Raw genomic sequence first — 27,908 nt, forward strand, 5'->3', positions numbered from 1 at the left:
CGGGCCTGCGGAGGAGGTAAGGACACCGGTCAATTCTCAAGTCTCAAGTCATGCGGACAATGAAAAATGCCTCGAACCGCTCGAACAAAGAACATCCGGCATTGAAGTTGAAATCTACGTAAATCCTGCATCACACCTACGTTTCCTGAACGGCATACAATATTCGAAGGTCGATTTCACTTATGAAATTGACAAAGAATGCCATTTCTATACTCATTTTCTGGAATTCATTTGAAAGGCTTTACGGAAAACTGTCAAACAACTTGAAACGTGGGCTGGTCGATCGGTACAATATAAGGATAAACCGGATAGTTTAGACAGAATTTGTCAGAAGGCAAATGATCTGTATCCGAGTATTCATTCATTCCACCTCAGGAATAGTTTTTTTCTTATTGTATTTTTGTACGAAATTTTAAAAGAATAAAAGTTCTTTCATCGCTAATACTTAAAATACTTTACATTAAAATTCAAAATTTTAAATTCATGTATATATATATTCGCCTCAAGGATGCATAACAGAAAAATACTTTGTCTTTGAACAAAAAATTCTAGCAAAATGGTGCTAACTCTACACCAGTTACTTAATACTGGCAATGTTTCATCAAAGTAGAGGATAATTTCTCTTAAAAGACTTAAATATTGGTAAGTTTAAACCCACTCACTTTGATCTGATAATAATTATCGAGCTTATTATATGAGATCAGTAGTTTCATCAGACATAGTTACCAACCTGAAACGCCATTTCTCACTGATCTCTTGCAAATGGATTCGCAACGTTAGCGTCACAACGCTCTTCATCGTCACTATCGTCAACCAACGCTGATGTATCGTAATGCATCACCGTGTGAGAGTTCAGGGACTGGAATCGAGACATGGTCTTCCGTCTGACATCATTGATGACGTCAACCGGCGTGCTTCCATGGCGACAATAACGATGGAGGAAAAATAGGACCGTTAGGATCACCAGGATACATGAAAGGACGCCAATGATTATCCCTGCTGTGTTTGAAGATGAGCGACTGTTATCCTTCAATGCCCCAACTGTAAAAGATCATGACAGTTGTTTCTAGTTATATTTTGTGTCAAATTTTCTAATTAATAACAATGTCCTAACAACTAAAGAAACAGAAAAATAAACACAATACGAAATAGCAAATCTTACCATGGAGAGAACTGAGAAAAGCTTTTGCACTTGCATGGTTATTTTCATCACTGACAATACATATATATCCTCCAAGATCATCCTCATTCACATTGTCCACAGTCAACTTTCTCCCATCATTTTCAATCGTATATTTACCACCACCACTTATAATACGATTACCATTACGATACCAGACAATGGTCACGCTGGACTCTGCCACGCCATCGCAATAAAATGTCGCTTTCTCGCCGAATGTCGCTGACGTGCTCTTCGGTTTTTTGAAAATATACGGACAAGCTGAAATGACACAATTGTATGTCGTATTCTGAGAGGTACAATTTGGAAAGCTAAGCAAGAGATTTGGGTCTGTTTCAGAGGGAGGACGTTTGCGAATAGTTTCTCTCGGTGGCTTGCTTGGTTTGACAGGGAATTCCCTTTTTTCATATCGTATTTCAAGAACAATAGAGATTTCAAATGACAGATGCAAGAATCCACTTACCGTGATAATCATTAACGCTGAGAAAAGCAAAAGCCTCGTTGAATTTATCCCCGCTTCGAGCTGAACATTTGTAGACACCAACGTGAGATATGTCAACTTTCTTGATCTCAAAAACATTGCTGGCTTTGGTCTGCAGATCATAAAGGCAATGCAATGTTGAAAAATGAAAGAAAAATATGAAGAACGAACAGTGAGTTGGTCACTCAAGGAGTTATCAGATGAATGGGGATTTCTATGGAGGGAGATTTGGACAAGAACGCTGCTCTATGACATCCAGGGTTCACAGATGTTTTCATACCTCATTTTGCCAGAATATCTGTGGTGTTGGTTCACCACTGGCTGCGCAGTAAAATCTTGCAAACATTCCATCCTCCAGATGAAGGTTTTGAGGTCGCGTGTGGATACATGGGGGATCTAAAAGGATTGAATAATAATTCAGAAATAGGGATGTAAAGTAGGGATGGTCCTTACTGGACGTCTAGGAAGAACTGATAGAGCTATCCAGTAAGGGTTAATATATTTTTACTCCTAAAGTAACAAATGACAGGCAAACAAATTAGTCAATGAAGGACCTGTATAACTCACCATCTTTAATCACCACCGTCCCTACGCTGGTAATAATCGAGCTTGCATCCTTTGCTACGCAATAATACTCTCCACAACTTTCGCTGTTAACATTATAGATAGTCAGCGAACCATCCAGTACTTTATAACGACCATCTGTTTTCAGTGTCTTGCCATCGCGACGCCAAATTATTGACCAGGATGAATCTGACTCGTGAGGCAGACAAGTTAACGTAGCACTCCCCCCTTTTGAAACAACAACAGTATTGGCTCTTTTCTCAAATCTTAATTCCTCTGGAATGAAAGAAACAAGATTAAGATCAAGTTCGATCCACTTATTAAGATTAAGTAAGATTGTAAGATTAAGTTTGATCAACTTAATAAGATTAAGTAAGGTTGTAAGATTAAGTTCGCCTGTTTGAGTTTTACCACGCCCTATTTGCTCATTTCATCCATTATTCAAATGAAAAAGAAAAGAAGTTTTATTTCAAAAGTAGTCGTAAATGAGGTCTCAGATATTATCTGTTCAAAAATATGTTGATTTTTATAGTGAGTTTTCCGTTTCAAGTGCACGGTTCAAAAGACAAATTACCTCCAACTCGAAGTCTGATTATTCGGACAGTTCTCCCAAACGAATTCTTGGCAATACACGAATAATTTCCAGCGTCTTCGGCAATAGACTGATTTATCCACAAAGAACGATTTACTAAGACCCTCGCCCCTCCGTCCCTAGTGTTATTTTCATTCAAAGTAATATTATTAAATGCCCAGGTGATATTAGCCGGGGGGTGTGCGAAAACGTCACACTCCAGGATGACTGAGTCACCAACCAAAATTTCCACAATATCGCTGGCGCTTTCGATTATCGGTGGACCTGAAAAATGTTGAATGAGTTAGCCTAGGGCAACTAACGTTTACTTTTTGCTGAATTGAGTATGTTTAGGCCATGCATCTTGAAGTGATCTGATGTTGTACAGAACTCATGTGAGTAGAGTTAAGTCTCTCCTGTGTTCTCTCTCAGTTGATTGAGTTAAGCATGGTTAGATTATGCAGAGGTGGTACATGTTCTTGAATGAGAGCTACCTTAAAGTGATCTGATGTTGTACAGAACTCATGCGAGTAGAGTTGATACTTGATACTCATGATGGACACCATCAGATCATCAACGAAACTCTAACAAGGCGGCACTGTGTCGTGATCTCAACTGTACAAAGAGACACGGTATTTTCTATACCATCCTTACCTTTAACGGTGACATTATAAGTTACTGTGGCCGAGCCAACAGATGTGCGCAAAACGCATGTGTAAATACCAGCATCTCGAAAATGGACAAATGACAAAGCAACAGAACCATAATAACTATGATCAGATAGATCAAGTTGTTCTCCATCTTTATACCAGCTGTAGCGATTGGCATGTGCGAAACGATCATAACAATAAAAGTAAGTTTTGTGTTTTCCGTGAATTATGACCCTTTCTCTATAAGGGTCAGATACTGAAGGCACGAATTTAGAGATTGCTAAAATTGAAATGAAAGCAATAAGTTAGAATCATTTCAGCTAAAGGTCTGTTCACACGATCCAAATCACTTTTGACGTATGGAATATAGTCGATTATTGATGAAGCCGTCGTGCATTGGCTTCAGTGGATTTGCTGCTGATGTACATTACAAGACAACAGACTATAAAACATCCATCAGAAGTGAATTGGATCCAACAAAATTGGATCGTGCGAACAGACCTTTATATTCTACCCCTGTTGACTAAACGGGCGCTGCTACCGTCGCAGATTTCTAATAAAGAGCTAACGAAACGCCAACGTCTTCGATAATCTCGTTGTATTTGCAAGGTACAAGAGCCCAGAGAATAGGGTATACACCATACCTGTACAATTATCACCATCGCCATAGGAATCTTGACCACAACTCCTGCAATAAGAATGACCTTTTGGGATAACGGTGTCATCTCCATTAACGCACGGTGCTTGATAGGAACAGGCTGTCGCCGAACATGGAACCGGATTCTCTTTTCGACAAACACGTTTGTCCAGTGGTTTACTGGAGCAAACAATAAAAGATCGCGAGTTGCACCAGTTATTTTCTTCTATTGAACAATCTTTTACGTAACCATGATAAAAATCACACGATGCTGAAACTACCTTGGGAGCTATAGAGTGAAAAAATATCGTCATGTTAGATCAGAAGTATTCCTTTTTTTGCATTGATATTGCTGTATATTCGTGTATCTAAATTTCTCGACTTACGATTATCACCGTATTTATGCTCAACGCGAAGACCACTCTGGAAGCCTAGTTCTTGACACGCAAGATTAAGTGCATAAAAACGAGCATAACAAACATCTACCCATTCACCATCATCCATTTTGAACTGGAGAAAACCTTCTTCTGGGTTTGAACCATTCATCAAACGAACCCTTCGAGAGGACTCCTGTCCTTGCTCGAGGTCTTTTAAGGTACGATCAGGATAACATGTGTCCACACAGGAAGTGTCGCCTAAAATGATCATTATTTTCATCGTTTATGATGAATGATCGCCTATTATTCATTCTTATATCCCATTGTACTTACTTCCTCCCTTTTCTATTTTTTTCTACCCTGTCTCCCCTGTTCCATTCATTCTTCCTTCCTCTACACCCTTCTTTTATATCCACCTATCTTCCTCTTTCCATTCATTCTTCCTTCCTCCCTCCCCCACCTTTATTCTATCTCGCCTCAAACCGCACATCTTTCCATTCAGTTTTTCACTATTACTTACGCAGGAAATAAGGTTTATTGCAGGATGAACATTTATCGTTGCTTACTCCATCAAGACACGTCTTGCACCTATCACTACATCGTTTGCATGTTTTCACCTCCAGATCAATATAATATCCATCAGGACATTCTTCGAGGCATTTTGAACCGTGCAAGACATGCGTATAGTTACATGAAGTACAATGACTGGCGGTGCCTGAGCACGTAACGCAGTCACTGGAGCAAGCTAGACATTCCCTTTTCGTATTATTCACAAAGAAGCCTGCTCCACAATCCAAAGGATTCTTAATCTTGACGCATTCTTTTTTCGGTGTTGCCCGGCTGCAAAAAACAGCAGCAAATCTGTAATAATCACAGGAACCAACTACAAATAAAATTAAAATAATTGGTATTAGGTCTTCTTTCCATAATTTTCAAGTATAAAACATTGGATTACATTATCATCAATAAACTGGGATTCTTTACGTAGGACAATACGTGATACCTAAATCTTACACAACGAGAACCGCAAGAGCACAGGCTTAAGATATTCTATAATGGTTTTAAAAATATATTGGCATTCTTTTGTAGTTTGTTATGACGAATTTTCTGGGGGTTTTTTCGAACGAAATTCGTGATTTGGATAAAGAGCTGCATGGATACCTACTTGTAAGACAGTCCCTCAATGTTTTCTCCTCACCACTGCAATTCAATACCTTCAGATGATCAATTGGCATGTAACTATCTAGATAATAGCCCCAAGAATATACTTTGATTGGGTCACCATATCCCAGATCACGACATGCCAATGCAGCGGTTCGTAGGTCCCAGTTGATACCACACACTGGAAACCAATTGTCATCCACAAACATCTCGACTACTCCCCGTGAGGCGTTTGATTTAGGACGAAGCCAATCAGGGTATGGCGACAACCTTACAAAAGGTGAACCCTTCCTTCGATATCCAACTCCATGACAATCATCATAGCAGTTGCCACCTTCAAATGCGTATTTGCCATCAGCACACACAATACAATTTTGCTTATTCTGGTGACAAGCAAGACATTCATCGTCACATTTTTCACATCTACCAGCCTTAAAAAACGTTCCTTCGGGACAATACGAGACACATTTGTTGTCCCAGGTTAAAAGCAAACCTAAAAAATGTATAAATATTTCTCAGTTTTCTCAGGGTGAGTCTTAAATGATACCAAGATAAAAGTTCAACCATGGTCAATCTTAATGTTTTCACCATGCATTACCATCACATATACCGCGCATCATCTTCGCTATATGGTCATCCTACCAGTCCTAACATCAGCATTACGTCAACCATCATTAGTTACTATGACTTCAAACTCTCCAGTACAACCACAATCATAATAACTATCAATATATTTACCAATATTATTTCACTATTACGAGTGCAATCACCAATGACTAAATTATTATCTTTACACTAACAACCACCATCTCTATATCACTATAAACACTATAACTATTCCTATCTTCATTGACACCATTGACACTTTCTTCACTATGACAACCACACCATCATTACCACTAACAGCACAACCAGTACCATCACCAGTTTCAACACCACCAACACTACAGTCATCAGCACCTTAACCATAACATCACCATCACCAAAAATAATGAAAACAACTCAAACCTTGGGCACATGCTGTACAATTGGTGGCATTTTTCTCGCATCGTAGGCAGTTTTCTGAACAATGTTCACAGGAATTCTTGTCCGTTATGTAGAAATTACTCTGGGTGGGACATCTGTTTATACACACTCTAGACAAGTCCGGGCCGCTGCATTTAACAGCTAAAATACTTCCCCTGGAACAATAGTAGTAACTGAGCCGTCGGCACTGTGATATCAAACTTTCGGTGCCTATATCAAGGATAGAAATTAATTTAAAACTCAAAACTGGTGCAAATACAGAAAGAAAATCATAGAATAACAAGGGAAACATGCCAGAAGTTAAACTGAAAGTACCCTTCTCACTTGAGAGTGAGCAATGATCTTTAAAACAATGGGTATAATGATTTCGTTGTTAAATATACATGCACACTAATAAACTAGGCTTTGGAAACAAATAAGAGCACTCTATTTTGGAACTAGAGGTTACAATTTCTTTCTATCAACAATGCTTGTTTAACTACCACCTTGAGAACCTTACCAATGCAATAAGGATATTTTAACACCACTGGAATAGAGTGATAACTGTACATGGGTTTTGCGTAAACTTCTTCAGCTTTTCCCATATCAAGTTCCTTACAAACAACATTGCCTGTTTCAATATTCAAATGATAATCGCAGACCAATCCTCTTCTTCCTTTTCTTGTCGTCTAGTAACAAAGAAGAGCAGTTATCAGGATTGAGACAACACAGATCATTCCTCTCCGGCGTTGTTAAGGTAGCTGTCGTTCAAGAACATGTACCACCTTGCATGATCTAACCATGCTTAACTCAGTCAACTGAGAGAGAACACAGGAGAGACTTAACTCTACTCACATGAGTTCTGTACAACATCAGATCACTTTAAGGTAGCTCACATTCAAGAACATGTACCACCTCTGCATGATCTAACCATGCTTAACTCAATCAACTGAGAGAGAAATCAAAATTACATGCATACCATAACAACCCCTTCATATGGTCCAACCTTCCATTGCAACTCTGTGGTAGGGTTAACACCTTTCTTATAATATCCTTTAGGACAACTCGAGACACACACATTATCGTTTAGAAGCAACTTAGGTGGTTTACACGAGGTGCACTGTGTTTCCAGCTTCCCATTACATGTCCAGCAACTTGAATGACACGCTTTGCAATGTTTTTTGTCATTTGCATAAAATCCTGGTGGACATTTTTTAACACACGAACTATCGTTAGCAAGAAAGGACCCTTCCTTACACAAAGAACATTTATTAGCAGAAGTACAGTTTAAACAATTAGAAGAACAAGGTAAACAGCTTGAGCCATGAGTAAAGTAAGCAGGCGGACATTCCACGTCGCATCTTGAGACCCCAGGAGGAGAACATTCAATATGAACATCTTCATAGTGGGAGCAGTCATGATGACCCCACGGAAGACGTTCGCATTCATCAAGGCTGTCTTTAATTTCCTTGCAATAAACTTGATCAAGCCAAATCGTCGAAATATTCAACTTTTTAAAACTTTCGTAGCGGAGATATACAGTTTGAACTGGAGGTCCCAGCAGGAGCTGTCGACATGCGACCAGTGCATTTTTATAACTCCATCCGTCGTCACATATGCTCCCCCAAACACCCTGATGCTTGATCTCCAACCGTCCTTTGTATTTCAAACCTTCAACACTTCTTAACCTCAACTTCATGTCGATACCCACAGATGCTGGTTCTACTGGCGTTGAATATTGTCCACGTGGGCAGCTCGTGTTGCATTTCCCATCTTTTGTAAAGACCAAACCATTTTTACATGCTTTGCACTTACCGTCCGAACTACACATGATACAATTCGGCGGGCATGTATGGCACATTTTGTCTTTTCCATGATAATGCCACAACCCACAGTTCTCTACACAAGTGTATTCCTTTTGGTACGTACCGCCAGGACACTTTTTACCACAATAAGATCCCTTTTGGACTAAGGGTGGTACACAGGAAAGACATACATCTGGTCGACCGTCACAAGTCATGCATTCTTTATTGCATGGTAGACAAGCACGAACCGTGGTATTAGGGTAGGTACCATCAGGACAAGTTCTTACACATGTTGTACCTAGAAGAAAGCGGGGTTTTCTACACTTTAAACAGTTTTCAGGGCCATTGGCACAAGTCAGGCACTTGCGATTGCATAATCCACAATGATTTTGCTTGTTATGGAAGGTTCCATCTGGACATTGTTTCAAACATTTGTTTTCTGGAACTTTATGAGGGTTACCCGGTGGCTGACAGGATAACTGAATTCCATATCGATTAGAACACCAAGAGTGGAACCAATCTGATTGGTAACAATCAGTGAAGCTCCTTTCGTCTCCATAACAATAAAGATTGAGAGGTGCCCCGATATATCGGGTAATCGCTGTAAATGTGAACGAGATCGGCTCACCGTAACCAAGCTCGCGACAGAATACTCTCGCTGTGTTCCGACTGAAGTAATAGTCACATACAGAGCGCCATACACCTGCATATATCATTTGAAGTACGCCCATGTACGGTGAACTATAGTTTCCAGATAAACGAAGATATTTTACATATCCAACTCCCTCAGGGCACTGATTTACACACTCGCCACCATACAAAAACATCTCCTGTTTGTCTGAGTTGCAGCTTGTGCACGTTGGACCCTGCGCTGTCTCGTTGCACGTCTTGCATTCGTATGGACACTGTTTGCATGTGAGAGTTTTGCTGTCACCAAAGGTGCCTGGCTCGCATTTCGCGACACACGAGTCTCCTAGAAATGAGGATACGAGGTGACGATCAATCTATCATGGCAATATCATCAGTGTTGATAGATCGATTTCGATAGAAATAAGCATTATTTTGTATACCTTCTAAAAATCTCCTTTCATTACAACTGAAACATTTGTCAAATGAAGTGCATGTCTTACAGTCCAGAGGACATTCAAAACACTTTCCCTTTGATGCAAAATAACCATCGCCACATGAAGTAACACATCTTCTGCTTGAGTCAGGTCCACTGCACCGTATGCCAACATCTTCCAAATGACTGCAGGAATTCTCACCCCACTCTGAGAGGGAAAACTTAACATGAATCTTATAACGAGAGTGGGGTGAGCCGTGAGGAATATTTTTAACTGTAATATTAGAATGGACAAACTACTACACAGTAGTTGGGGTAGTGAAGGAGTCTCAGGGGATGTTGAGGGGAATAAAAGGAATATCGAAAGGGGATGAGGGGTAATAATACTTCAAGGGTCAAACATTCACCATATAAAGTTACCTGCATGATCACAATTGAAAATTGAAGATTCTGTTCCTCTGCATTGGACAGCACTCAGCCAAATTCTATCTTCCCTGTAGCTATCGTTCCTCGTAAACCTGTCTTCATGGATGATTTTGGACTCCATAACTGCTCCTAGGTTCAATTCCTTGCAAATGACATCTGCATTGCTATCGGTCCAGCCATCTGCACAAATTGTTCCCCACACTCCATCATGATAGACCTCAACAACACCCTCCAAACTTGACCGCCCTGCAACAAGTCGCACCCTGGGACTACTTGAATTTTTTGCAAGTTTTGCATCTTGAGGACAATCAGGTCCACATATTCCATGTTTTGATAGAAATTTCGAATCCTTGCAGCTAAGACATCGATCCTTGCTGCAGGATGAACACGGAGAATGACAACTTGAACATTTGTTGTCTTTTGAATAATATCCAATGGGACATTTGCTAACACAGTAGCCTTTGTAAAGATTACAGGATTCCTTGCGAGAAGACGTCATAGCAGAGTTCGCCTCTCTGGCACAACCGGAGTTCTCTGAAAGAATACGAGGATAAATTGGATCATACAGTTTGCGAGTATCCGTATTAGGGATGATGACTTTAGATAAGCTCCACCACGTTTTTTTTCGTTATTTTTGAACACAGGGGTTTAAAATATCGATAAAATACGTTATTTCGAAGGAATTAAGAGTCAATCTTATCCGTATTTCATCGTAAAATCCTTCACAGGATGGAATATAAAACGAACATACTCCGAATAATATCATATCGTACAAACTCAGTCAAGATTTGAGTTGTTAAACACACAACACGCTAAATTCTGATGATGTTTCGAAATTTATACATGCAGGTTTGACAATGATTTTAAAAAGTCAAAATATCTTCAGAATACTGCGTCTAATTGTGTGTTTAATAACTCAAATCTTGAGTTTCGAGGATGATGTTATTTTTTGAGTATTTTTTCGTTAATAGTTCGTATATGCAAACAGCAAAGAAAGTATACACATGCAGTGTTCACAAAAATACGAAGCTTTTCACTTTAAAAGTGGAATGAAAAGTAACTCTCAGACATTTCTTGGGCGCATTTTAGACTGAAAATGCTCATATTTTAGCCTTTTAGGAAAATTTTGCAGCCCAGTTGGTAGTGTGTGAAAAGAGACGTGACAAGGAAGTATCTCAATCCAATCTCCTGCTGAGAATCGGTAAAGTAAAACTATACGAGCTTAAAATCGATCTAGAGTAGGCGTTATTAAGTATAAAATTACTGAAGTGGAATTACAATTAGATTAGTAATAAAACCAAGCTTTATACGTAGGGCTTTCAAGAGCGCAGTGGGGGAACGTGCAACAATTACGCAGAATCTTACTCCTCTACGGATGTGAATGACAGACCTGTCTTAGAATACAACCCAAAATAGGCCAAATTCAAAATGCACCTATCGTAATTCAACGTGTTAACATTTTTAATTCTCTTCTTATTCAATCATATTAGAGGAGCGCCGAGCGCGGCTAAAACTTTTTAATGTTTTGAAAGATCCCGACTCACGAGTACAAATTGCCGACTTTCCTGAAAATTGCCCAAATTTTTGTAAAATTCCATAAAAATTTTCCCAACTTTTCTAGTTTCAAATGTTTCTGGTCGGAGGCTGCCGTCTATATGTTTACAAACATTGTTACATTCATAGGTTCTATTTTTTTCTCCGATGAAATTTTTTGTGACATCAAAATTGCAATTTTTTTGTATCAATTGTTTCGAATTAATATACGTGTTGTGCAAGCCATGGTAATGTAAACATATTTGAGTTAGTTTGTCTCATGAGGGGTCTTGTTTACGAATCTTAGCCCGATTAGGAAAACGCAATTGGAACTGTCAAATGATACAACATATTACATATGTCTGACTTTCATTTAAATCCAATCAATTATAGATACTTTTCAGGCGTCTGTCAGCCCGAAGGCGCGCCATAAATTTCGGCGATAATCAGATGTATTCTGAGTTTGTTATTATCAGATTACTAGAACGAAACGCTAACATACTTCATCATCTATTTCAAACTTAAAAAGTGGTATATTCGTGCATATTTAACTGTTTTTAACGGGGAAACTGTATCAAATAATAAGTATCCTAAAGTCTAAAGATATATCACGTAAAATTTAATAACTGAAGGTAGTTACTATTTAGTATAAACACAAGCCTTCGTAAGCACAAGAGCTTGGTTATTTTCATATAGAGGGAAAGAACAAAAAACAAAAATCGTCCGTGATTACGTCAGAATAAACATCCTCAAATATACCCCCATGAAATCGGGAAATATGTTAATGCGTGATCATTCTAATGAGGTGCGAATTAAGAGCGTGCGACTAATTGCGTTTGTTTTCTCGTTTATTTTACCCATAACACGATTCAGAATGACCACATTTTCGCAATATCTGCAAATTACACGCAAATATTTCACTTCGGGCGCATTTATTTGGTCGAGTCGAGGTCAAACTTATAATTAGGGCCTACAAAAGCACCACTATCCCACATATATATACTTACCAAACCTATGGAATACCAAACGTAAATACCGCTAATATAACATACGTATTTAATTTCTACCAATCTCCGAAGTTGCTACTTTTATTTCGCACCCCAAATTCAAAATGGTTAACGGCTTTAGCGAGACGGTTTTATAAAGAGCACCCAGAAATAGAATGTTTATACGATAACTTACCACAACAGCTGGCCGTGAAAACGGGTTTGAATCCAGCGAAGATTCCACCAAACACCATCCAGATGAACACGCCAGTCATGATCACCATCCTCGATTGAGGTTCACCCGGAGTAAGAAAGCTTAAAAAGCAGATTTAAAGATTACGGTGATTTTATACTCACTGGTCATTAGTTTTCGTCAATTGCGGTGTGCTGGAGACAAACGTTGCCACGATTGATACCACGTGTTCCCGGTGAACGACACACGCTTTCGACACAAAACTAAACAAACCAGAGTTCCGTTTCTAACCGGAATAAAGTCGTCGTGTTAAAGTACGTTTGACAGTAATTTCACTCATATTAATGAACTATTTTATAGATGCCAGCGTTTTTTCCCAAAACAAAATGTACAAAGCACTCGAATATTTGGAAATTTGTGTCAACCAGGAAATATGAAACCGTTTGTATTGTAATAAAATGATTATGATTTATGAATCGTATTTTGCTTCAAGGAAGTAATCAAACTTCGTGTATTTCTCAAGGAAATGGAATGAAGCCAATTTTAGCGCCGTTTATTAAAAACAAGTTTAATTTGTTCCCATCTCTGCCGCACGTACAATTCAGTTTGGGAGGTGGACATCTGAATGTCTGCAGGAAGTCAGGTATTTCCTTCCACAAAAAACCTTGCTACGAGGTTAGTTTATCAAAAGATATCATCACTTTGTCTACTTCATCAATTTCTTTACGTTATTTACTTAAAATATTTGATACATACTGTTCCATTTTCCTTCGTCCTTCTGCAAAAGGCCTCACAAGTCTCGATACGCTTGTGAACGTTGTGTAAAAGAATACAAATTTTTGAGAGAATTTGAACGATTTAATCGTTAATACTTGTATTAAATACTAGTATTAAAAAATTGATATGTTGTACACATGTGCCAGAATATAATACATACCAAAATATTATTTATCTACAAAAAAAATCGAAGGTAACTATCTTCACAACTCATACATACTACCAAGAAGATATCGTTTCAAAAGACGTGCAGACCTTTACTAAAAGAGATCATCTATACTGCACAAAAGTGGCTAAATATTTCTAGCGTGTTCAGTCAGAAAAAAATCCGGTTATCCGTGCATTTGACTGATATTAAATTAGCCTTATGTTTGTTAGTATGCATGAATTTTGATTGAACTCAATGGCTGTCAGCGGCATATCAAAGCAAAATTAAGGTGACATAAGGTTTTTAGACACCTTTTGGTGGTAACAATCCAGAATATTACTTGAGATCAGTGGTTTAGTTACCTCATCGTTAGCTACAAACCTAAAGTATCGTTCTCAGTCTCTCACGAATGGGTTGGCATCAGGATTGTCGTCATAAGCGTCATCATCATTATCCTCAACCAACGCCGTCGTATCGTTTTTCAGCACCGTGTGAGACTGCGAAGACTGGAATCGAGATACGGTTTTCCGCTTGACGTCACTGATGACGGAGGCTGGCGTGTCTCCATAGCGACGGTAACGATGGACGAAGTAAAGGACTATTATGATCACAAGGATACACACAAGGACACCAATGATTATCCCGGCCGTGTTTGGAGATGAACTAGAGACTTTGAAAGCTTCAGCTGCAGTTAAACAGAAAGACACGAATGTTATGTGTTTCGTACTAAAGTTACCTGAAACAAAACTGATTTGAACGCGTGTTAAATAAAAACATATTCAAACAAGCTTTCTGGCTTAAATTTAAAATGACGATTTTCACGTTACAAGTGTTGAATATTACCATTCAAAGCATTGACAGAGCCTGTAGCAGTTGTTTCACCATATTTGTCCTTTACGACACATTTGTACTCTCCAAGATCATCTTTTTTCACGTTGTTTACAGTCAACTTTCTCCCACCATCTTCAATCTTATATTTATCGCTACTGACAATGCGATGACCATTACGATGCCACTCAATGGTCGAACTGGTGTCGGCCACAGCTTTGCAATGAAATACCACCGTCTGGCCGGGCATCACTGACGTGCTTTTCGGCTTTTCAAAAATATACGGACAAGCTGAAATGACACAAATTTTTCTCAACCGAGAGAAACACTTTCGAAAGCTTTGGTTTGTTCCAAAAAGGCAGAGAGGTAGCAACCGCTAGCTACAGGAAGCATAAGTTGACAACATGTTTTTATAATTCCTTACAGAATCAAGCTAGAGATACAATGATAATAGTTTATCAAATCGATTTTATAGACCGAGTGCCAAGCGGAATATGAATTGGCAAAATATATGAACAATACAGAGAAAACACAACAGAGAACGCTACAAGCCTTCCACTAGGAAGGTCTTCCTTGGGCAAATTATGGAGAGTTTTCACAAGTTATGATGAGAGATATTACACCACGTACCATGATGATCATTAACGCTGAGAAAAGCAAAAGCCTCGTTGAATTTATCCCCGCTTCGAGCCGAGCATTTGTAGACACCGACGTGAGATATGTCCACTTTCTTGATCTCAAAAACATTGCTGGCTTTGGTCTGCAGATCATAAAGACAGAAAAACCACGGTGAGAAATATAAAGAGTAAATGTAAAATGGTACACAGCTTTTGAGATCTGTTATCGAGGTTATGAAGACTGCAGGTTCCTACCACACTTGTTCCATGACTTTATCGGATCATCAAGCCTCATTTGGTAGAGGAAAATTTACATTTTTCATACCTCGTTTTGCCAGAATATCTGCGGTGTTGGCTCACCACTGGCTGCACAGTAAAATCTTGCATACATTCCATCCTCCAGATGAAGGTTTTGAGGTCGCGTGTGGATACATGGGGGATCTAAAAGGATTGAATAAGAAATATGTTTGAGTGAAAAAAAAGGAATGATCCTTACAGCACCTCTATGATGATCATTTTAGAACTAATGGAGCTATCCAGGAAGAACAGTTTAGAACTGATAGAACTATCCAGTATAAATAAAGTTAGTTTAGTTTAGGTTTCCTCCTGTAGTAACACTGGATCAATAAGAGATGATCCTTACTGCACCTCTACGAGGATGATTTTAGAACTAATGGAGCTATCCAGGAAAAAAAGTTTAGAACTGATAGAGCTATCCAGTATAAATAAAGTTAGTTTAGTTTAGGTTTCCTCCTGTGGTAACACTGGATCAATAAGATATGATCCTTACTAGACCTCTAGGAAGAACAGTTTAGAACTGATAGAGCTATCCAGTATAAATAAAGTTAGTTTAGTTTAGGTTTCCTCCTGTAGTAACACTGGATCAATAAGAGATGATCCTTACTAGACCTCTAGGAAGAACAGTTTAGAACTGATAGAGCTTTCCAGTATAAATAAAGTTAGTTTAGTTTAGCTTCCCTCCTGTAGTAACACTGGATAAAGGATGAACAGTTTAGAATTGACAGAGCTATCCAGTAAAGATTGATTCATTCTCACTATACTTCAGAAACATGACCTGGAGTGAAAACAAATTAGTCAATCAAGGACCTGTATAACTCACCATCTTTAATCACCACCGTCGCTATGCTGGTAATAATCGAGCTTGTATCCTTTGCTACGCAATAATACTGTCCACAATCTTCGCTGTTAACATCCTGGATAGTCAGCGAACCCTCCAGTACTTTATAACGACCAACTGTTTTCAGTGTCTTGCCATTACGACGCCAAATTATCGACCAGGATGAATCTGACTTGTGAGGCACACAAGATAACCTCGCATTCCCCCCTTTTGAAACAACGGCAGTGTTTCCTTTTCTCTCAAATCGTAATTCCTCTGGAGTGAAAAAGACAAGATTAAGACCAGATTAAGATAAAAATTAAAATAAAGATTAAGATTAAGAAAAAAAATTAAAATTAAGAAAAAAAATTAAGATTAAGACCAGGATTACAACAAAGATTAAGACGAAGATTAAGATTAAGACAAAACACGTTACCTCCAACTCGTAATCTAATAACTTCGACAACTGTCCGGATATAATTTTTCGCAATACACGAGTAATTTCCAGCATGCTTTGCCTTTGTCTGATTTATCCACAAAGAACCATTTTTCAGAACCCTCGGCCCCCCGTCACTAGTGCTATTTTCATTTAAAGTAATATTATTAAAAACCCACTCGAGAGTGGCCGGGGGGTTAGCAAAAACTTTACACTCCAACATGGCCGAGTCTCCAATTACAGCATCGACATTATCTGCTTTCTCTATCAACGGTGCACCTAGAAATAACACGACTTCGAGTCATAATGTTATCACACTTTCATTTAGAAGTGATATAAATACTTCATTGTTAGAAACGACTTATATTTCCCTGCCAGTATCCTGTTGACTGAGTTAAGCATGGTTAGATCATGCAGAGGTGGTACATGTTCTTGAATGAGAACTACCTTAAAGTGATTTGATGTTGTACAGAACTCATGTGAGTAGAGTTAAGTCTCTCCTGTGTTCTCTCTCAGTTGACTGAGTTAAGCATGGTTAGATCATGCAGAGGTGGTACATGTTCTTGAATGAGAGCTACCTTAAAGTGATCTGATGTTGTACAGAACTCATGTGAGTAGAGTTAAGTCTCTCCTGTGTTCTCTCTCAGTTGACTGAGTTAAGCATGGTGAGATCATGCAGAGGTGGTACATGTTAAAGTGATCTGATGTTGTACAAGGCGGCAGTGTTGTGATCGAAATAAACAGAAAGACGAGGTACAATCTATCTGCAATTCTTACCTACAACTGTGACATTAAAGGTCTTCGTGGTTGAACCAACAGATGTGCGCAAAACACATGTATAAATACCAGCATCTCGATAATGCGCACGTAAAAAAATAGGGCGCCGAAACGAGGAGTGTGGTACGTTCAATCTCTTTCCATCCTTGTACCAGCTGTAGCGATTTGCAGTTAGGAAAGCACGAGAGGTTCGACCGTAACAACGCAAGTACAAGGGTAGTCCAAGGGGTGTGCGTTTGTTCACAAAAGGAATGGTTATTGAAGGTAAGATTTTGGAGATAGCTAGAATTATGAATATAGAAACAAAAGATTATCATCGTCATTTTCAGCTTTCTTCCTGTAGTAACACTGGATCAATAAGAGATGATCCTCACTGGACCTCTAGGAAGAACAGTTTAGAACTGATAGAGCTATCTAGTATAAAAAATGGTTTTCACTTGTAGTAATAGTGCATCAAATGTTATCAAGATATGTTAGCATTAAATGTGGCATAACAACTGCCTAAAATAGACAAGAACACTTCTTCGACCTGAGGGCCTTCGTCAGGAGAGTTATGAAGATATGCCCACAAACCACACCATACCTGTACAATTATCACCATCACCATAATAATTTGGAGGGCAACTCCTGCAAAATGAATGGCCTGTAGGAATGACCTTGTCATCTCCATCAACACACGGTGCTGCCCTGGCACAGACAGTCGGCGAACACGGAACCTTATTCACCTTTCGACAAACTCGTTTATCGAGTCGTCTCTTTGAGCAAGCAATGAAGGATCTCGAAGTACACCATCTTAATGGGACGACAGAACAGTCCTTTAGGGAACTTTTGTAAGAGCTACAGGTGATCGACCAAACGTTGGACACTATGAAAAGAAACAAAGAATATCTATATCACACTGTTACACAGATTGATGTCACAAACGCATCTTCTTTACGGGCTAAAACCTCCTGCATTTCTTAAAGCCTCCTCGTATAAACAAGCCCAGGTGTCAGTTATGATATCACAATAGATCTGCACCGAGGCATTTAAGAGAAAAATCATTATATAAACAAGGTGTTTTTGATATACAAGGTAAAGAATTCAATAAGTAAGTAAGTAAATAACACTGACAATCGTCCCAGTTCTACTTACGGTCATAAGCGACTGCGCTGCGCAGGATGGAAGCACTTTGAAAGCCTAGTTCTTGACACACAAGATTGCGGACAAATATATTCATATAACAAATATTCCCCCATGCACCATCATTTTTCTTCAACTGAATAAACCCTTCTCGAGGGTTTGAACCATTTATTAAACGAACACTTGCAGGCGGTTTATTTCTCATGAGGTCTTCTAAGGTACGATCAGGATAACACGAGTCCACACAGGAAGTGTCACCTAAAATATTGATGGATAAGTGAACGTTTAATAATCATTTCATTGTTCTTTCTTTCTGCTTCTTTTTTTCCTCCACTCTCTAAATTCACTCATCTCTCCCTTTTCCTACATCATTGTCACCCTGTCTTCTTATTCTTTCTTTACTCTCCCAACTTTAATCTGGATCACGACCCCTCCTCTATCTACCCTTTCTTCCTTACTCTCCTCTTCTTTGACCTCTACCCTCCCCCTCCTCTATCTACCCTTTCTTCCTTAGTCTCCTCTTCTTTGACCTCTACCCTACCCCTTCCCTTCTAATCATCCTTACTCTCCTCTTCTTTGACCCCTACCCTACCCATTCCCCTCTAACCATTCTTCCTTACTCTTATTCGACCAAACCATTTTCCATTCATTCATTCATTCCTTCATTCATTCTTTATCCTTTACTTACGTAGGAAATAAGGTTTATTGCAGGATGAACATTTATCGTTGCTTACTCCATCAAAACACGTCTTGCACCTATCACTACATCGTTTGCATGTTTTCATCTCCAGATCAATATAATATCCATCGGGACATTCTTCGAGGCATTTTGAACCGTGCAAGACATGCGTATAGTTACATGAAGTACAATGACTGGCGGTGCCTGAGCACGTAATGCAGTCACTGGAGCAAGCTTGGCACTCTTCTTTATTATAATTTCTAAAGAAACCTGTTCCACAAGGTTTATCTAACTTCACACATTCTTTCTTTGGTGTGGCGCGGCTGCACTGAACACCAGCGAGTCTGAAGTATTCACAGGAACCAACTATAAACGAAAACAAAATATGAGAACATGGCATATTTACATCTCAATATCGCTAATACATTTTAAGACTTCCTTCAACTTTTTTGCCAGGAAAAAAACAAGAAAATCCCAACTCAAATTGTTTTGTAAATAATAATACTTGAAGATGCGAATCAAAATAGTAATACTTGAAGACGCGAATTCTGAACACGGTATAGTAAGCACTGACACACTTGTACGTGATAGTTACCCAGGACACCAACTAAAGTATGAATAAGAAGGTCAGATGGTCGACAAGCCTATGCCGTCAGTACGAAATATCACATCAATATGACGGGAGCCGTAGGTCAAATTTAAATCTTTCCAATATCAGGTAAAAAAACTACATAAATACATACTTCGACCGCATTTACTCAATGTGTTTTCTCTTCCAGTGCAATTCAACTTTTTTATTAGTTTCCTCGTGTAACCATTCAAAGAACTAGGTCCCGAGATTATTTTGATTGGATCACCATATCCCAGTTCCCGGCATGCAACAGCAGCGGCTCGTATGTCCCAGTTGATTCCACACACTGGAAACCAATTGCCATCCACAAACATCTCGACTACTCCCAGTGAGGCGTTTGCAGGAGATCTCGTCATAGACGAATAACGAACTAACCTCACAGAAGGTGAGCCCACTCTTGGCCATCCAATGTTTTCACACTTATCGAGACAGTTGCCGGCTTTAACGTATCTTCCATGAGCACAGGTGATACAATTTTGTTTGTTTTGGTAACAAGCCAGACATGTACTTTCACATTTTTCACATTTGTTCTTATGGAAAAATGTTCCTTCAGGGCAGTAAGACACGCATTTCTTGTCCCAGGTTAAAATTTGACCTTAAAAAAATAAACGCAGTTAGTCATCGTCATCGTCCGACCCCCAACACCGTCATCATCAACGCCATCGTCATCATCATCATCATCATCAACGCCATCGTCATCATCATCATCATCGCCATTATCAACGCCATCACCATCATCAACGCCATCGCCATCGCCGTCGTCATCATCAACGCCATCGTCATCATCAACGTCATCGCCATCATCAACGCCATCGCCATCATCAACGCCATCGCCATCATTAACGCCATCGCCATCATCAACGCCATCGTCATCATCATCATCAACGCCATCGTCATCGTCATCATCAACGCCATCGTCATCATCATCGCCATCATCAACGCCATCCCCATCATCAACGCCATCGTCATCATCATCATCAACGCCATCGTCATCATCAACGCCATCGTCATCGTCATCATCATCGTCATCGTCATCATCAACGCCATCGTCATCGTCATCATCAACGCCATCGCCATCGCCATCATCAACGCCATCGTCAAAACTATCGTCATCAACGTCATCGCCATCGTCATCATCAACGCCATCGTCATCGCCATCGCCATCATCAACGCCATCGTCATCGTCATCATCAAAACCATCGTCATCATCAACGCCATCGTCATCGTCACCATAACGCCATCGCCATCATCAACGCCATCGTCATCATCAACGCCATCGTCATCGTCACCACAACGCCATCGCCATCATCAACGCCATCGCCATCATCAACGCCATCGTCATCATCAACGCCATCGCCATCATCAACGCCATCGCCATCATCAACGCCATCGCCATCATCAACGCCATCGTCATCGTCACCACAACGCCATCGCCATCATCATCGTCATCGTCATCATCAACGCCATCGTCATCGTCATCATCAACGCCATCGCCATCGCCATCATCAACGCCATCGTCAAAACTATCGTCATCAACGCCATCGTCGTCGTCACCACAACGCCATCGCCATCATCAACGCCATCGTCATCGTCATCGTCATCATCAACGTCATCGCCATCGTCATCATCAACGCCATCGTCATCGCCATCGCCATCATCAACGCCATCGTCATCGTCATCATCAAAACCATCGTCATCATCAACGCCATCGTCATCGTCACCATAACGCCATCGCCATCATCAACGCCATCGTCATCATCAACGCCATCGTCATCGTCACCACAACGCCATCGCCATCATCAACGCCATCGCCATCATCAACGCCATCGTCATCATCAACGCCATCGCCATCATCAACGCCATCGCCATCATCAACGCCATCGCCATCATCAACGCCATCGTCATCGTCACCACAACGCCATCGCCATCATCAACGCCATCGCCATCATCAACGCCATCGTCATCGTCACCACAACGCCATCGCCATCATCAACGCCATCGTCATCATCAACGCCATCGCCATCATCAACGCCATCGCCATCATCAACGCCATCGCCATCATCAACGCCATCGTCATCATCAACGCCATCGTCATCGTCACCACAACGCCATCGCCATCATCAACGCCATCGCCATCATCAACGCCATCACCATAATCATCATCAACGCCATCGTCATCACCATGGCCACCGCCATCATCATCGTCCTATAATCCCAAAACATAATGAAAAAAGTTCAAACCTTCAGGACATGATATACAATTGGTAGCATTTATTTCGCATCGTAAGCAGTTTTCTGAACAATGATCACAAGTCTTTTCGTGATTGGCGTTATTGATGTAGAAGTGACCATCCGTTGGACACCTCTCCAAACACTTTCTAATCAAGTCTGGACCACTGCATTTAACAGCCAAAATACTTCGTCTGGAACAATAGCGAAGATATTTTTGAACTGGGCACTGTAAAATGGAGGACTCGTTACCTATATGTATGAGAAATGATTTAAATGCGGTTGACAATAACATCCAACTACTTCAAGAATATGGTTAAAATTTCTCCCTAAAGTAATAACGGTTAAACCTTATCCTTACCAGTGCATACAGGATTCTTTATCAACAACGGGATAAGCCAATGCCGGTACATCGACCTTGAATACACTCTCTCAGCATGTCCCATATTAAGTTCTTTGCAAACAACATTGCCTTGTTCAACACGCAAATATCTACTGCAGACAAATCCTTTTTTTCCTTTCATTGTTACCTAAAACAAAAGAAGCTTTTGGTCATGAGAGAACACAGAAGAGACTTAACTCTACTCACATGAGTTCTCTACAACATCAGATCACTTTAAGGTAGCTCTCATTCAAGAACATGTACCACCTCTGCATGATCTAACCATGCTTAACTCAGTCAACTGAGAGAGAACACAGGAGAGACTTAACTCTACTCACATGAGTTCTGTACAACATCAGATCACTTTAAGGTAGCTCTCATTCAAGAACATGTACCACCTCTGCATGATCTAACCATGCTTAACTCAGTCAACTGAGAGAGAACACAGGAGAGACTTAACTCTACTCACATGAGTTCTGTACAACATCAGATCACTTTAAGGTAGCTCTCATTCAAGAACACGTACCACCTCTGCATGATCTAACCAGGCTTATAATATATACATACCATAGCAACGCCTTCATACGGTCCAACTTTCCCCCATAACTCTACAAAGGGGTTACTACTTCTTTTGTAGAATTCTTTTGTACAATTGAGAACACACCCACCAAGCAAAAGAAAATAAGGTGGTTTACACGAGGTACAATCTTTAATCTTCTCGCCATCGCATGTCCAACATCTTGAATGACATGCCTTGCAATGTTTTTTGTCACTTGGATAAAATCCTGGTGGACAATTCGTAACACACGAGCCATCGTTAGCAAGAAAGGACCCTTCCTTACACAAAGAACAGTTATTAGCGGAACCAGTACAGCTTGAACAATTAACAGAACAAGGTGAACAGCTTGAACCATTGACAAAGTAAGCAGGCGGACATTCCACGTCGCATCTTGAGAGGCCAGGAGGAGAACATTCAATATGAACATCTTCAGAGTGAGCACAGTTATGGCGATCCCAACCAGGGACTTCGCATTGGGTAAGGCTGTCTTCATTACCCTTACAATTAACATCGTCAAGCAAAATCTTCATATTTACAAACCGATAAGAGCGGAGATATACAATTTGAACTGGAGGTCCCAGCAGGAGCTGTCGACATGCGACCACTGCATTTTGATAGCCCCATCCGTCGTCACATATACTCCCCCAAACACCCTGATGCTTGATCTCCAACCGTCCTTTGTATTTGAAACCTTCAACGCTTGTTAACCTCAACTGCATGTCGATACCCACAGATGATGGTTCTACTGGCGTTGAATATTGTCCACGTGGGCAACTCGTGCTGCATTTCCCATCTTTTGTAAAGACCAAACCATTTTTACATGCTTTACACTTACCGTCCGAACTACACATGATACAATTCGGCGGGCATGTATGGCACATTTTGTCTTTTCCATGATAATGCCACAACCCACAGTTCTCTACACAAGTGTATTCCTTTTGGTACGTACCGTCAGGACACTTTTTACCACAATAAGATCCCTTTTGGACTAAGGGTGGAACACAAGAAAGACATACATCTGGTCGACCGTCACAGGTCATGCATTCTTTATTGCATGATAGACAAGCACGAACCGTGGTATTAGGGTAGGTACCATCAGGACAAGTTCTTACACATGTTGTACCATTGTGAAAGAACGTTTTCCTGCAATCTAAACAGCTTTCAGGACCTTTGGCGCAAGTCAAGCATTTCCGATTGCATAGTTCACATTGATTCTGTTTGTTCTGAAAGGTTCCATCCGGACAGTCCTCCATACATCGATGTGGAAGAACAGACGGTCCTTTAATCGGTGGTTGACATGATAAGCCAACATCTTCATGGTGGGAGCAACCAGGCGAGAACCATTCTGACTGAGAACAATCCAGAAAACTTTTCTCAAATCCAAGACAAAGAACATTTCGAGTAAGTATGCGTCCCTTTCCCATTCCAAATCCTGTATTACGGTACTTGATTGGCTCACCATAGCCAAGCTCGCGACAGAATACTCTCGCTGTACGAAGATAGAACAAATCGTCACAGACAGTGTGCCATTCACCTTGGTACTTCACTTCGAGTAAGCCCATGTACGGTGAGCTATGGTTTCCAGATAAACGAAGATATTTACTGTACGAAACACCGCTGGAACACTTGTCCACACACTTCCCACCAATTAAGAACTTTTCGTATTTGCAACTTTTGCATCCTGAATCAATGCACGTCTCACATTCGTCAGGACATTGCTTGCATTTGAGAGTTTTACTGTCACCAAAAGTGCCTGGCTTACATTCAGCGACACACGAGTCTCCTAAGAACGAGAAACATAGTGATGGTGGCTGAATGGAAAAGATCAATTCATAATGCTACAAAATACGAGAACAGCATCTATATTTAGATACAATGTTCAGCATTGGTTTCTTTTTAAATTGATTGTTTTTAGAGTCTGCTAACATCACCCCCACCCCTCCCACACACCACACCACCAACACACCACCCCTGCCCCTCCCACACATCACCCCCACCCCTCCCACACAGCACTCCCACCCCTCCCACACATCACACCACCCTCACCCCTCCCACACATCACCCCACCCCTCTCACACAGCACCACCACCCCTCCCACACAGCACCCCCACCCCTCCCACACATCACCCCCACCTCTCCCACACATCACCCCCACCCCTCCCACACACCACCCACACCCCTCCCACACACCACCCCACCCCTCCACAACATAAGGATCTTCCACCACCCTGTTACACAGCCCTTCTGTAAACTACAACATTTTGTTTTTGTAAGGCTACTTTTTACATACAATTGATCAATGATGATGTGCGTTAAGGACAAGGGGGGATTTAGGGTGTTTATTAGGACGAGAAAGGGGTACATTTGAATAAGGAAGAGGGGTTACAATTTAGGCATGGGTTACACTGAGTATAAAAATAACCCCTGAATAGTGACCAGTTTATTAAAATACTATCAGTATTTCAGCAAATATTTTATGTGTACCTTCTAAAAATCTTTCTTCATTACAACTGGAACATTTGTCGAGTGAAGTGCATGTCTTACAGTCCAAAGGACATTCAAAACACTTTCCGTTTGATTCAAAATAACCATCGCCACATGAAGTAACACATCTTTTGCTTGAGTCAGGTCCACTGCATCGTATGCCAACATCTTCCAAATGACTGCAGGAATTATCATCCCATTCTAAGATGGAAGTACAATATACCTGTTATTATATAAATCTCATCTTTAGCATAAAGAATGATAATTTAAGGTGTTAAAGAACTGTGATTAGACAGTGCCTACTACCAGTAGCCAAGGTATTTCAAGGTTTCTCAGGACAAAGCAAATTTATAGGGAATAAGTAGACTGGGAGACAAGCAATAGTAGAATAGAATAGACCTTTGTCACAATTGAAAATTGAAGATTCGGTTCCTTTGCATTTGAGAGCACTCAGCCAAATCCGGTCATATTTGTAGCCTCCTTGTCTTTTAAACCTGTCTTGATGGACAATTTTGGACTCCATAACTGCTCCTAGGTTCAATTCCTTGCAAATGACATCTGCATTGCTATCGGTCCAGCCATCTGCACAAATTGTTCCCCACACTCCATCATGATAGACCTCAACAACACCTTCTAAGCTTGATCGCCCTGCAACAAGTCGCACCCTGGGACTACTCGAGTTTTTCGCAAGTTTTGCATCTTGAGGACAAACAGGTGCGCATTTTCCATTTTTCCACAGAAATTTTGAGTCCTTGCAGCTGAGGCATGGCTGCCCACTGCAGGATGAACACAAAGAAGGACAACTTGAACATTTGTTGTCTTTTGCATAATTTCCAATGGGACATTTGCTTACACAGTAACCTTTGTAAAGATTTTTACCCTCATCAGTACACGAATCCTTGTGCGCACAGCTTGACCCTGGAAAAATATTATACCAAATTTATAAATTGCTAGTGTTCAATAAGCATATGTCAATTTAAATAGTTATTTGAATAAAATTGGTTTGTTAAATAAAATTAAATTGACAGATCAAAAGTTTAAGGCATCTTTTGTGTCAAAGATGGAGTCAACCAAAATCCATGCAAGTTCTCACACAAGTTATCTTATTCATGTTTCTATCAACTTTTATATGAAAAGGGAATATGGTAAAATAATATAAAGGGGTCAGATTACTATGTTGCACCTATGCAATGTTTGGAATTTCATTACTACTTATCGCATTGCAATGCTTGATCTATTTAACAGGATGTGGTAAAGACAAAATATTTACATTTAGGTCAACTTCAAGTGCTAACTTTGGACTCTGTTCCTGTTTATATGCAAGACCTCATAGGACATGCATGACCAGTTACTAAACACATTAAAAATCTCTAGAGAGAATTTCTGATTTCTGTTTAAGAATTTTACACCACTTCCATGAGACATATCTTAACCTGAACCTTGCCCCTACCCTGACCCCAATAACAGGCAGGATATGGTATAGAGAAATCCATCAAAACATCAAAAGCGTAGCCTGCCTACATGCATTATCAAGAATCACACAGTATATAACAAATATGCGTAAATAAAGTGGACAGACTCTTTAAAGTTGCTTTGGATAATCAAATTAGATCTGCCCCCCTCCAATAGAATATATTTCTACAACGCACAGTGGTATTTTAACTAGCGTTGTATTTAATAGTTGAGAGTTACAGTAAATATTTTCCTGTTTTTAAAATAAACATGTGTCACGAGGTATTTATTTACTTTATATCGTATAATTAAAATTCAACAGATCTTAGAAGCTAGCGAGTATCGAAATAATACAAATTAAACATTAAATGAAAATCACGGACCACTGTTATATTGCTTTTTTTTTGTAATTGTAGTATTTATGGTATTATTGATTTATTGGATATCCGTCTTTGAATCTGTGCATCTTCATAATCTGAGTGTTTGCGAGACAACTACTTTATATAAAGCATAAATTTAACCTTCTATAGTTGGAAAAGGAAAGAAACGATGTAAACGTTTTAAAAATGAAACAGTTACGATGTATGTATGAACTATGCATGCACGCTGTATGAAGTACTCTAGAAAAAAATTATGCCACGTTTAAAACTTACCGCAACACTTGGAAGCGAAATTAGCTTCAAAACCGTCTAAAATTCCTCCAAAGACGAGCAGGAATACCAAGCTAATCATGATAAAGTTCTTTAGTCTTTACCAGCAGTATAAAAAGGTTAAAAAGTGCATTAAGAGTCAGCTTTTGGAAGCGCCTTGATCAAATGGTAGCCGAATGTGCGTATGTTTTGACTTTGAACGCCACAGCGTACCCAAATACGATACAATCACAGCACGTGTGGTATGGTACTGAGATTATGCAATTTCTTCAGAAAGAATTGCTTTTTTTTCAAACAAGCCAGGCGAACAAAATCTTTCCAAATATAGACCGACTGTTAGTTATTTCGCTCGAACTACTTGTTGAACGGGCGGCGCTTTACGAGCAGT

The 27,908-nt window shown here is 40.0% G+C and overlaps 2 protein-coding genes across 2 annotated transcripts; both read right to left on the reverse strand.

Moving 5' to 3' along the window:
- Positions 1 to 442: 442 nt before the first annotated feature.
- LOC114529293 lies at positions 443 to 12,806 on the reverse strand. Its single transcript, XM_028551050.1, has 17 exons — positions 12,636 to 12,806; positions 9,915 to 10,454; positions 9,502 to 9,702; positions 7,606 to 9,404; positions 7,147 to 7,315; positions 6,630 to 6,857; positions 5,626 to 6,114; positions 4,981 to 5,343; positions 4,470 to 4,718; positions 4,091 to 4,372; positions 3,451 to 3,726; positions 2,800 to 3,081; positions 2,229 to 2,501; positions 1,942 to 2,057; positions 1,644 to 1,773; positions 1,163 to 1,441; positions 443 to 1,041 (listed from the first exon to the last, which is right to left on the reverse strand). The coding sequence occupies exons 1-17, from the start codon at positions 12,721 to 12,723 to the stop codon at positions 746 to 748; spliced, it is 6,060 nt and encodes a 2,019-aa protein (XP_028406851.1). The 5' UTR covers positions 12,724 to 12,806; the 3' UTR covers positions 443 to 745.
- Positions 12,807 to 13,476: 670 nt separating this feature from the next.
- Positions 13,477 to 27,705, reverse strand: LOC114529507 (antigen WC1.1-like). The gene is made up of 17 exons (XM_028551321.1): positions 27,524 to 27,705; positions 25,818 to 26,336; positions 25,419 to 25,619; positions 22,943 to 24,717; positions 22,355 to 22,523; positions 22,006 to 22,245; positions 19,877 to 20,359; positions 19,143 to 19,499; positions 18,467 to 18,712; positions 17,916 to 18,197; positions 17,333 to 17,614; positions 16,556 to 16,834; positions 16,123 to 16,395; positions 15,328 to 15,443; positions 15,016 to 15,145; positions 14,401 to 14,676; positions 13,477 to 14,242 (listed from the first exon to the last, which is right to left on the reverse strand). The coding sequence occupies exons 1-17, from the start codon at positions 27,600 to 27,602 to the stop codon at positions 13,953 to 13,955; spliced, it is 5,997 nt and encodes a 1,998-aa protein (XP_028407122.1). The 5' UTR covers positions 27,603 to 27,705; the 3' UTR covers positions 13,477 to 13,952.
- Positions 27,706 to 27,908: the final 203 nt, after the last annotated feature.

Source organism: Dendronephthya gigantea, unplaced genomic scaffold (assembly GCF_004324835.1).
Source record: "Dendronephthya gigantea isolate DGI-Jeju-01 unplaced genomic scaffold, DenGig_1.0 000056F, whole genome shotgun sequence".
Taxonomy (NCBI): domain Eukaryota; kingdom Metazoa; phylum Cnidaria; class Anthozoa; order Malacalcyonacea; family Nephtheidae; genus Dendronephthya; species Dendronephthya gigantea.